This window comes from Nyctereutes procyonoides, unplaced genomic scaffold (assembly GCF_905146905.1).
Source record: "Nyctereutes procyonoides isolate TBG_1078 unplaced genomic scaffold, NYPRO_anot_genome, whole genome shotgun sequence".
Classification (NCBI taxonomy): Eukaryota; Metazoa; Chordata; class Mammalia; order Carnivora; family Canidae; genus Nyctereutes; species Nyctereutes procyonoides.
Window position 1 is genome coordinate 46,440,933 of NW_026575125.1, and position 11,729 is coordinate 46,452,661.

At 41.5% G+C, this 11,729-nt stretch overlaps 1 protein-coding gene across 1 annotated transcript; it reads left to right on the plus strand.

The window, feature by feature from the left end:
- The first annotated feature begins 235 nt into the window (after positions 1–235).
- On the plus strand, positions 236–2,449 carry USP51 (ubiquitin specific peptidase 51). Its single transcript, XM_055339155.1, is given in 6 exon segments — positions 236–433; positions 435–567; positions 570–673; positions 675–1,446; positions 1,449–1,909; positions 1,912–2,449. Coding segments are annotated over 6 exon segments (2,139 nt in total). The 3' UTR covers positions 2,383–2,449.
- The last annotated feature ends 9,280 nt before the right edge of the window (positions 2,450–11,729 follow it).

Here is an 11,729-nt window from a genome sequence, read left to right on the forward strand (position 1 = left end):
TTTAAACCAGGTAATCGCCTTAGTCTCCACAGCAGTTCTGGGAGCTCCTGAGTAGAGGGGGTGGAGTGCGCAGCGACCTCAGCCCGAGCTCTTGGTGGGAGGGGTGCCGGGGGCACTAATGGCGCGCCGCGGCCATGACGCTGGTCAGGTCATTCACAGAAATTACTTGTTTCATTCCATTTACAGTCGCAGCTCCACTGCAGACGCCTTTCTTCTCAGGCCGGACGGTGAGGTGATGGCCCAAGTTCGGGAAACTTCCTTGCCCTCCGGCTCTTTAGTCCTCTGGAGCTCTGGAGGTGGGGGAGGAGCCTCTCCCAAGGAGAAGGCCAAAAAGGCGGGGGAAATGGAGAAAGACGCGGTGGGGGCGACAAAGGCGTGTTCAGGCCAGGATGCTAAGGAGATGAAGCTGGAGCTGCTACAAGATCATAAGCCTTGTTCCTGAGGATAACTTGACGTGGAGTGACAGCGGAGGTGATAAGAAGGTGCTCCCTTCGTCCCCTCCTCGCTGTTACATCAGCTCTTCGCCCCTTTGCCCGCGCCGCAAGCCCCGCCCAAGGCCCCAGCCTCGGCCAGCTCCAGAAGCCCGCCTGGGCTCTCGGCCCCACCCCAGCCTCCATCCCATCCTCCCCCTCCCCTTCCCCCACCGCCTCTGACCTGACCTCAGCCCTGGCGACCCTAGGGCTGGCCTCAGATGCTGCAAAGCATCTGACCCTGGATCTAGGCCTCAGATGCTGCAAAGCTTTTCTGGTGGCCTAGGTGGCTCTGGGGATCGAAGTGGTTTAGGGGACTGGTTGCTGGAGGTGGAGTTTGGTCGGGGTCCTACGTGGTGCTCTCATGTGGAGAACTTTAAAGTGGCTAAGAACTGGCCGAAGAACCTGAGGCTGATCTACCAGCGTTTCGTATGGAGTGGGACCCCAGAAACTAGGAAACATAAGGCAAAGACGTGCATTTGTCATGTATGTAGTACCCGTATGAACAGACTCCACTCTTGTCTCTCCTGTGTCTTTTTTGGCTGCTTTACTGAGAATCATATTCACAAACATGCAGAAGCAAAACAGCACAATTTAGCTGTAGATCTCTACCATGGGGTTATATATTGCTTTATGTGTAAGGATTATATATATGACAAAGACATGGAATGGATTGCCAAAGAAACAAAAGAGAAAAATTTGAAATTATTAACTTCCATCTCAACAGATGTCTCTCAACAACAGTGTATAACATCAGATGTTGAAGAGAAGCATTCAACCTGTGAGTCAAAGGAACAGGAGCCAAAATTTGTGAAACCCAAGAAAAAGAGGAGAAAAAAGTCAGTCTATACTGTAGGCCTGAGGGGGCTAATCAATCTTGGGAACACATGCTTTATGAATTGTATTGTCCAGGCACTTACCCATATTCCTCTATTGAAAGATTTCTTTCTCTCTGACAAGCATAAATGTAGAATGACAAGCCCAGCTTGTGTCTTGTCTGTGAAATGTCTTCTCTTTTTCATGCTATGTGCTCTGGGAGCCGAACTCCTCACATTCCCTATAAGTTATTGCATCTAATATGGATTCATGCAGAACATTTAGCAGGGTATAGACAGCAGGATGCCCATGAGTTCCTTATTGCAATATTAGATGTGCTGCATAGACACAGCAGAGATGATAATGTGGAACAGGAGGCCAATAACTCCACATGCTGTAACTGCATCATAGACCAAATCTTTACAGGTGGCTTGCAGTCCGATGTCACATGTCAAGCTTGCCATAGTGTCTCTACTACAATAGACCCATGCTGGGACATCAGTTTGGACTTGCCTGGCTCTTGCGCCACATTCAGTTCCCAGAATCCAGAGAAAGCTGACATCACAGTGAGTAGGGATGACCACATACCAGGAATTCCCTCACTCACAGACTGCCTACAGTGGTGTTTACAAGGCCAGAGTACCTAGGAGGCAGTGCCAAAATCAAATGCAGTAGTTGCCAAAGCTATCAGGAATCTACTAAACAACTCACAATGAAGAAATTACCTATTGTGGCCTGTTTTCATCTCAAGAGATTTAAACATGTAGGTAAACAGAGGAGAAAGATTAATACTTTTATCTCCTTTCCCTTGGATCTGGACATGACTCCATTTTTGGCCTCAACTAAGGAGAGAAGAATGAAAGAAGGCCATCCAGCAACAGATTGTACATCCAATGAGAATAAGTATTCCTTATTTGCAGTGATTAATCACCATGGAACTTTGGAAAGTGGACACTACACCAGCTTTATCCAGCAACAAAAGGACCAGTGGTTTAGCTGTGATGATGCCATTATCACCAAGGCTACCATTGAGGACTTCCTCTACAGTGAAGGGTATTTACTGTTCTATCACAAACAGGGTCTAGAGAAAGATTAGTCTTAGGAGACCACTTCCCAGAAAAAAAAAGTAAAAGAAGTGAATATACCAGGATACTGAAGTGACACACAAACCTACCTGGAATGGACAATGACAACACCCATACAACAAAAAGCACCTCTTGAAGTTTCACAATAATCTACCTGGCATGGACAAGGACAACAGCACCTATATGACAAGTAGCACCTTGATATGAAGAACCTATTTTGCCATGGCTTATGGATCTGTAAGAGGAAAAAAAAATACTAGTGACCATTCAGCCTTAAGAAATGGGAGGAGTGGGGATCCCTGGGTGGCGCAGCGGTTTAGCACCTGCCTTTGGCCCAGGGCACCATCCTGGAGACCCAGGATCGAATCCCACGTCGGGCTCCCTGCATGGAGCCTGCTTCTCTCTCTGCCTCTCTCTCTCTCTCTCTCTTTCTCTCTCTCTCTCTCTCTCTGACTATAATGAATAAATAAAAAAAAGAAAGAAATGGGAGGAGTGAGAAGAGGTTGAAAATGGTCATATAAAGCATACTTAAATGAACAGAATGCTTTAGGTGGGGAGAGTGGGAATGGAGATGTTCTGCCAATGCTATACTATATATCATTTGCTTCTACAAAAATACCATGGGAAATTAGACAGTATTCGTACATTAACAAAAAGCTTCTCAATTGGGTTCTAGCTGTGGCTGATTAGTCAAATAGTTTGAGAAAAGGATATTGTAAAAGAAAATTTCAAAAGCCTTAAAATCTTTAAAAAGAAAAAATATTTTTTATTAATTTTAAAAGAAAATATTTTTAGGGCAGCCCCGGTGGCGCAGCGGTTTGGCATCGCCTTCAGCCTGGGGTGTGATCCTGGAGACCTGGGATCTAGTCCCACATCGGGCTCCCTGCATGGAGCCTGCTTCTCCCTCTGCCTGTGTCTCTGCCTCTCTCTCTCTCTGTCTATGAATAAAATAAATTAAGAAAAAAAATCTTAAAAAAGAATATTTTTAAATGTTGAAAATTTTAACTATATTAAAAGAAATATTTTAAAATTTAAATTTTTTAATTTAAAATTTAAAAATTATTAAAATAAAGCTTAAAAATAAATTTTAGAAATTTTTAGTTTTAAAAAGATAAAATGAATAAAAGAAGGACAAAGATAAAAAATGAAAGTTTACCAAAAAAAGTGAAAGAAAGTTATAAAAGTAAAAAGTTAAAGGAGACGGGAGCTCTTAAAAGTTTAATAAAATGTTAATATAAATAATTTTTAAAATTAAACCATAAAATATGTGTTGGAAAATGAGAGGTTAGCAAGATTCATGAATAGTTTAAAATATAAAATTTCCAAAAATACAGAATCGAATGAAAATTCAAATTTTTTTTAAATTTTTATTTACTTATGATAGTCACAGAGAGAGAGAGAGAGAGGCAGAGACACAGGCAGAGGGAGAAGCAGGCTCCGTGCACCAGGAGCCTGATGTGGGATTCGATCCCGGGTCTCCAGGATCGCGCCCTGGGCCAAATGCAGGCGCCAAACCACTGCGCCACCCAGGGATCCCTTGAATGAAAATTCAAATATAAGTTTACAGAAAAGTTTTAAAGGAATAAAATTTAGAATAATTCAAGACAAAACTTGTTTTCAATTTTATTAATTTAAAAAATTTAAAAAGGACAAGTTAAGAGAAAAATAGAGAATTTTAAGATATATAGGTAACTCTAAGGAAGTCCAATTAGAGGGATTTAAATAAAAACTAAGTATTTATTTTTTAAAAAAATATTTTATTTATTTATTCATGAGAGACGCAGAGAGAGAGAGAGAGAGAGGCAGAGACACAGGCAGAGGGAGAAGCAGGCTCCATGCAGGGAGCCTGACGTGGGACTCTTGGGACTCAATCCTGGGTCTCCAGGATCACACCCTGGGCTGAAGGCGGTGCCAAACCGCTGAGCCACCTGGGCTGCCCAAAAACTAAGTATTTAAACAAAAAGGATAAAAAAAATAAAAATTTTAAGACAGAAATAAAAATACAAAATTAAAAAAAACATTTAAGTAGAAAAAATATTAAATATTAAAATATTTTAAAACTTTTTAAGTTTTTAAAAGACATTCTTTTTTAATTTAAGCATCTAAAAATACAGGTATGAAAAGTAAAAGGAGGACATAGGAATAACAAAAAAAAGGCTGGTTAATTTTTTGTTGCATTTTATGTTGATACATAAATAGAATTTGAAAAAAAAATAGAGTCCTTTGAAAAACAACAACAAAAACAAAACAAAACAAAACAAAAACAGAGTCCTAACCATAATTTTACCACTCATTTGTGAGATCACTGCAAGGCCTGAACTCTAGCCTACCTTCCCTTTTCAGGTTCCATACCCCATCTGATTTCTAAAGGAAGTAGAGCTGTTTCTTAGGAAGAATCAACTGCATCTAAGAAAGATAAAAATAGTAGGGACTATCTCACATTTAGAATTGCATTATTCATACAAATTATTTGCTACCAAAACGTAGTTCTTGATAGTTTAGTGGCTTAGGGATATTAGATCACAATTCAAATTCTGGCTTTGATGTTCAAGCCCCATGGCCTGATTGAGGAAGTAGCAGGGACCCATATCTGAGGATGTCCCACCCTTCTCCCCCTCTTCCTCTCCATGAGGAAACAAGACCTTTAAATTTCCATAGTAAAGCCGTGGGCTTGTGCTTGACAGTCCTACTCATTCCTTACTCCCTCTCTTTTTTCCTTATTCCATCATTCCTGCCTGGTTACCTGATCCACCTACTTACCTACATCTCTGAGTCCCAGCCTGTGGAGCTCCTCCTTTGACTGTTTCCTGGTGGCTTTTATTCCTCCTTCAAGACCCAACTCACAGATGGCTTCTCTGGAGCCTTTCTGAATGCTCTAGGCAGGTATAAATTGGAAAATTGTTCCTTCCTCACCCCTCTGTCCCTGTCCCTGTGCCTCAAAGTACTTTGTCTGTACCTCAGTAATATTCTACTGTGATTCTACTGGAGCTTTGTGATTGTTTGCCCCTCTGCACTGAGCATTCTGAGAACAGGGGGCCAAGCCTTATTCATTTCCGTGTTAATAAATGTTTGTTGAATGTGAGGATGAGTTCTGTTATTTGCTCTATTCACCCACCCAGTAGTATGATCTCACCTATTTTATCCATCAAGCCCTCATTAAGTGCCCTGTGCTATAATACAGTGTGATAGGGTCGGTCTTATCTTCCCCCAAAGACAGTGTATGAAATGCTACTCGGCTGCAGGAGATTGCTTAAGAAGGGAGGTGCTCAGTGAGGAAAGAGCCAGGTTGTGTGGAGAGAGTACCAGGTACAATGCAAGGAAAAGAACAAAGTAAGAGTTGGTAGTCATGAGAGACTGGGTGGTGAGGGGCAGCAGAAGCTGAAGGTGAGGCTGGCCTTTCTGGTATGTGTGTGGCAACACTGTTCCTCACCAGTGTCCCTGAGCTCCCCATGGTGTCTCTCACCTTATGATTGTGTACCACACCTCTCCATGGTGTACTGTACTAGTTTACCTTCCCAGGGGACTGTGTATCTTACCATTCCATACTATTTTATATCACATGGCACACCATGTCACCATGATGGTGACAAGGGAGTGATACCTGGCGGCTGTGTTTAGTGAGGCAGTTGTAGTTTGTCTGCTTAGCACTCTAGCCCTTCCCCCATTCCTTGTGGTTCTGCTGGTGCTATTGACCACCATGCAGTCCTCCTCTCATCCCTCCCCAGAGTGAGCATGTCCCATAGGCTAGGCCAGATTAGAGTTCTCAATTTCTTCACTCCTCCACCTACACCTGTCCCACAAGAGCAATTCTGAGGATGACTGTAGGACCCAAGCAGGCCCAGAGTCCATTGCTAAATTGAACATATGTAAACACTGGGAGAAAGAAGTATCTTGCTCCCACTCCACGCTGAAGTCTCTAGACTAGGATGACATTAACCTAAGAACCTTAGGGGTTGATATTCATACCGTGAGGAGAAAAATAGAGATGGGAAGAAAGCCTGGAGAGCATCATTTGAAACTTGTGGATCTAGCTGTGCCTGAAGTCCCAAAGTTCTCAGCAATCTGAGCGAATAAAGTCCTTTGTTTTGCTTAAGCTAGTTTGAGATAGTATCCTGTCACTTGTAGCCAAGTGTTTTGAACACATTAGATATGCTATATGGTTAGTTGTGGGCATCCTGTTCCTGGGGCCACAAACAGAGAAGGAAGAAAATGATGACTTTAAATGAACTCTGTCATATAATATTGAGAAACCAGAGTGGGACCCTGCATGTCTTTTAGTTCAGCACTGACCTATGCTAGGCTTCAAACCTTACAGCAATGATGCAGCTATTCCCAATTAAAGAGAGAACAAGTCAATAATGTTTAATGAGTACCATGAATAGATAGGCCAGGTATTATGGTAACTGCTTTACCACTATTATGTCACGGAGTTGGCACGGCAATCCTGGAAGACAATCATTACTGAACATATTTCACAGTTTGGGAAAGTGAGACTCAGAATGGAAAAACAGTTTGCTTAAGTTCACTTTACTGTTTTAAGTAGTAGGGCCAGTATTCAAACCCAGGTCCCCAAAACTTGTGCATATTCCATTATAACTCAGTACATATAATTCAAAGATTTTATTTTGTTTTGCTTTGCTTTTCCTGATGTTGCTATGGAAGACAAAGTAGACCACAATGGCGCAGAAGGCAGACTGCCTTTGACAAACCTGGATACAGATAACCTGGAACCTGGAGAGTAACCTATCAACTGATAACACAAAATTGCCCATGATACAGGTGAATATGTCTCTATGGCAATAGATGATTAGGATAATCACATCAGGTTAAATGACTTTCCTAAGGATACCCGGGATGGATGAGGCCAAAATCCTACTCCATTACTAGACATATAGCTTCACTCAGTGCCATATGCTTGGCTGAGCACCAAGACCTGACTATAAGATCTAACCTTTTTGCTGTCTGTGAAACCACCAGCTTTCTCTAGTTACACCAGGTTTCCTTTCTAGCTTCAATACTGTGACCAGTACTTTGTGAATTACCTTTACCACTGACCTTCCCCTGGTCTTTCCAGCTCCTCAACCATAGATCCCTCTGATCTGCCTGTTGCAGAGGGGCTTGCCTATTTGGATCTGGTTCCTAGGTGGTCCAATACTGATTTGCAATGTCTAATTCTGTTGTTTCTACACTATTTTCAGTTCCTTGGGTCCTTCCAACACATAACTGCAATTACTCTGGGCCAGGGCTGGAACCATAAGTCTATAAATCTCTCAGATCAATCACACTATACAGTAGGTCTCAATATGCTCACCAAATGAATGCATGAATGAATAAACAAAATGAATCCCTTCCTACACTCAGTTTTAGTAGTTGACTTAATACCTTATTTTTCTGAGGTCAAAATACTCATAAGAGTGCCTGATTTACCTACACCATCCATATCAACACACTTCTGTCTCCATTTATCCTCCACACCTTCACTCTAGTTTTAGAGGAAAAAGAATCCTGCTTTCTTTTGGATGCTGCACCTAGCCTCTTCTGACCCATTCCTGACAGCCAAGAGGACTTGTTCCCATACTTTCCCCTTTATTCCAGTAACTGCTGTGTTTTCTCTAGACATAATATTCAGCAACTAGACATAGTAGATTTTCTACAATGGTTCTTCAAAAACTTTTCCCCATCATTCCTATAAGATATAAGAATTGTTCCTCAGTCCCCAGTGCTTCTTCCTAGAGTGTGTATTGTCATCAGAAGAGACCAAAAAGTCTGTTGTAAGGTCCTGATTTGAGGTTCATTTTTATTTTTTTTTATTATAAATTAATTTTTATTGGTGTTCAATTTACCAACATACAGAATAAAACCAGTGCTCATCCCGTCAAGTGTCCCCCTCCGTGCCCGTCACCCATTCACCCCCACCCCCCGCCCTCCTCCCCTTCCACCACCCCTAGTTCATTTCCCAGAGTTAGAAGTCTTTATGTTCTGTGTCCCTTTCTGATATCTCCCACACATTTCTTCTCCCTTCCCTTATATTCCCCTTCACTATTATTCATATTCCCCAAATGAGTGAGAACATACACTGTTTGTCCTTCTCCGATTGACTTACTTCACTCAGCATAATACCCTCCAGTTCCATCCACGTTGAAGCAAATGGTGGGTATTTGTTGTTTCTAATGGCTGAGTAATATTGATACTCTACATAGAAAACCCAAAAGCCTCCACCCCAAGATTGCTAGAACTCATACAGCAATTTGGTAGCGTGGCAGGATACAAAATCAATGCCCAGAAATCAATGGCATTCCTATACACTAACAATGAGACTGAAGAAAGAGAAATTAAGGAGTCAATCCCATTTACAATTGCACCCAAAAGCATAAGATACCTAGGAATAAACCTAACCAAAGAGGTAAAGGATCTATACCCTAAAAACTATAGAATACTTCTGAAAGAAATTGAGGAAGACACAAAGAGATGGAAAAATATTCCATGCTCATGGATTGGCAGAATTAATATTGTGAAAATGTCAATGCTACCCAGGGCAATTTACACGTTCAATGCAATCCCTATCAAAATACCATGGACTTTTTTCAGAGACTTAGAACAAATTATTTTAAGATTTGTGTGGAATCAGAAAAGACCCCGAATAGCCAGGGGAATTTTAAAAAAGAAAACCATAGCTGGGGGCATCACAATGCCAGATTTCAGGTTGTACTACAAAGCTGTGGTCATCAAGACAGTGTGGTACTGGCACAAAAACAGACACATAGACCAATGGAACAGAATTGAGGTTCATTTTTAAAACAAAAATTCATAACCTTCACATGATGCTGCTGTCTGTGGTATGATTTTTCTCCTTCCTTTTGCTGCCGAGTTCTTCTATATATGTTTATCTTACATCACTGCCACTTACTCACCTCCTACATCACTTTTTAGTTCCCCACATAGCTTCTGTCTGTACAACACCCTGTTAAAACTACTCTTGCTTAAGTACAAAGTGGCTTAATTTTTCAAAGTTCTTTATTTTACTATTTTATCCCATTTGTTAAAAAGATATATGATAATTGAAGATGATGAAACAACAAACAGAATATTTGGTCTTAAAACTTACCTTGCAAATCCAGGTCACAATTTTATCATGTTGGATACCACTCAGGGTAAGTTCCTTTTTTCTTACACCAGAAGAGAATAGCAAATCTAAAAAAGGGACTCAGATTAGGGGTGGAAAAAGTAAAGCTGAGGTAGAGGAAAGAAAATTTTAGAAAACTGAATTGTATTTTAAATGTACCAGAGGAGTTGGTGTTTTTAAGGACAAATGTAAAGAATTCTTTTTTGTATGCCTTATTAAGAATCTAAGCATGCCCTAATTGATCGGTTTTAAGAATGGGATACTTAGAAAGAGACACACTTGTATTCTACTTGCAAACTTATCATTTAAAGCTTTTTTTTCGGGATCCCTGGGTGGCGCAGCGGTTTGGCGCCTGCCTTTGGCCCAAGGCGTGATCCTGGAGAACCGGGATTGAATCCCACGTCGGGCTCCCGGTGCATGGAGCCTGCTTCTCCCTCTGCCTATGTCTCTGCCTCTCTCTCTCTCTCTCTGTGACTATCATAAATAAAAATTAAAAATAATAATAATAATAAAGCTTTTTTTTCTTGCCACACCTCTGATTCAAAATTAAACTGACCTGCAATTTCTATTTCTCTGTGATAGGGGAGGTGTGATGAGGTAGGCCTAGGCAGGAGGAGAAGATAACTTTGGGACACCAGACTTAAACTGCAATCACATCCTAGATCTACCACTTACTAACAAGTGACACTGAGCCAGTAACAGAACCTTGTACTCAACCCTCTGTTGGAAGGACTAAATGCAGTGTTGTTTGCCAAGGCATTTGGTACAAAGCAGGACACACAATTGGAACTAAAATAATTTTTTGCCCCACTTTTCAGTGTCCAAATATTCCCTTTGCCCCCCAGGTATTTTTAGGAAATAACTGTTATTTTTCTGGAAATCTATTTTCATTCAGATAACACGGGCATCATCTAAGTAGACCTCTTTTTTTAAAAAAACTTTTTTATGATAGTCAGAAAGAGAGAGAGAGAGAGAGAGGCAGAGACACAGGCAGAGGGAGAAGCAGGCTCCATGCACCGGAAGCCCGACGTGGGATTCGATCCCAGGTCTCCAGGATAGCGCCCTGGGCCAAAGGCAGGCGCCAAACCGCTGCGCCACCCAGGGATCCCTAAGTAGACCTCTTTATATAAATCTTCCTTGGCCAGATCTCTCCTTACCTCACTGAGTTTTTCTTCTGTGCTATAGTCACCCCAATGGGGTCTGTCTTATTGTCAGCTCTACTTGACAAACAAGGAATATGAGAGTTCAGATGTCTTTCCAAAAATCACAGTAATTAAGGAGAATTGGGGTACAGAGTACTGAGTCCAGGCACAAAACCATCAGGTTTTGCTGCAACTCAGGAACTCATTTGATTCCTCTACTTATACTGGAATAACAGCCAGGTAATACTATGAATCCATGAAATTTATGGACTTCTAGAATCTGAGAGTTGAGAGGATCCCTAAAGAGCCTTTAGCCTTCAGGTTTCTCACTGTTTTAAGGATACACTGGCTTAGAGGGAGAAGGAATGACTTGCTCAAGGTCATACAGAGGATCAGTGGCAGAACCAGGAGCAGAACTGATCCTATGATTTTCTTATTACATTGCCAGGCCTTCTGACTGCCAAGTTTATCTGTAAATATTCTATCTCCATTGCCTATCATATGTGAGAATCTACATTCTCCTATTCTGGGTTAGGTCCCTAAAGACAACAATGCCCAGAGATATCAGTAAACAAGTGACTCTGGCTGTTGCCAACAGAATCCTTTTCAAAGACAGAAGTGTAACAAAGGCATTGAAAGCCTGCCCATAATTCCGGTCTCAGGGAGGCAGCAGGCAGCAGAGAAATTGTGACTGGACCTAGCAATGAGTGGAGCTATATGGTAGGTATTGGTGGAATGATCTGACATACAATGCAACATCCAGTCCCAGGTAAGTTGATGGAATGGGGGAAATTGAATATTTCTTGATACTTGCCTTATTTGGGATATAAGAAATTTATTGACTTTTGGGGTCCTCGTTCTTTCTCCATAATGAGATAGCTTTTTGGGAAGATGCTTGTCTTACAGGGCTTTTCTTGTGCTAGTAATATGGAGAAACCCTTCAGCTCATCCTCACACTGCAGACCCAGGCCTTAGGGAATGATATTTAGCCCCCAAGCCTGGATCACTCCTACCATTGAAAAACTACATCAGTGCCTGGATCAAACAATCAAACTTCTTTGTGGAAGAGGCATGGTTTTCTGAACAAAATGAG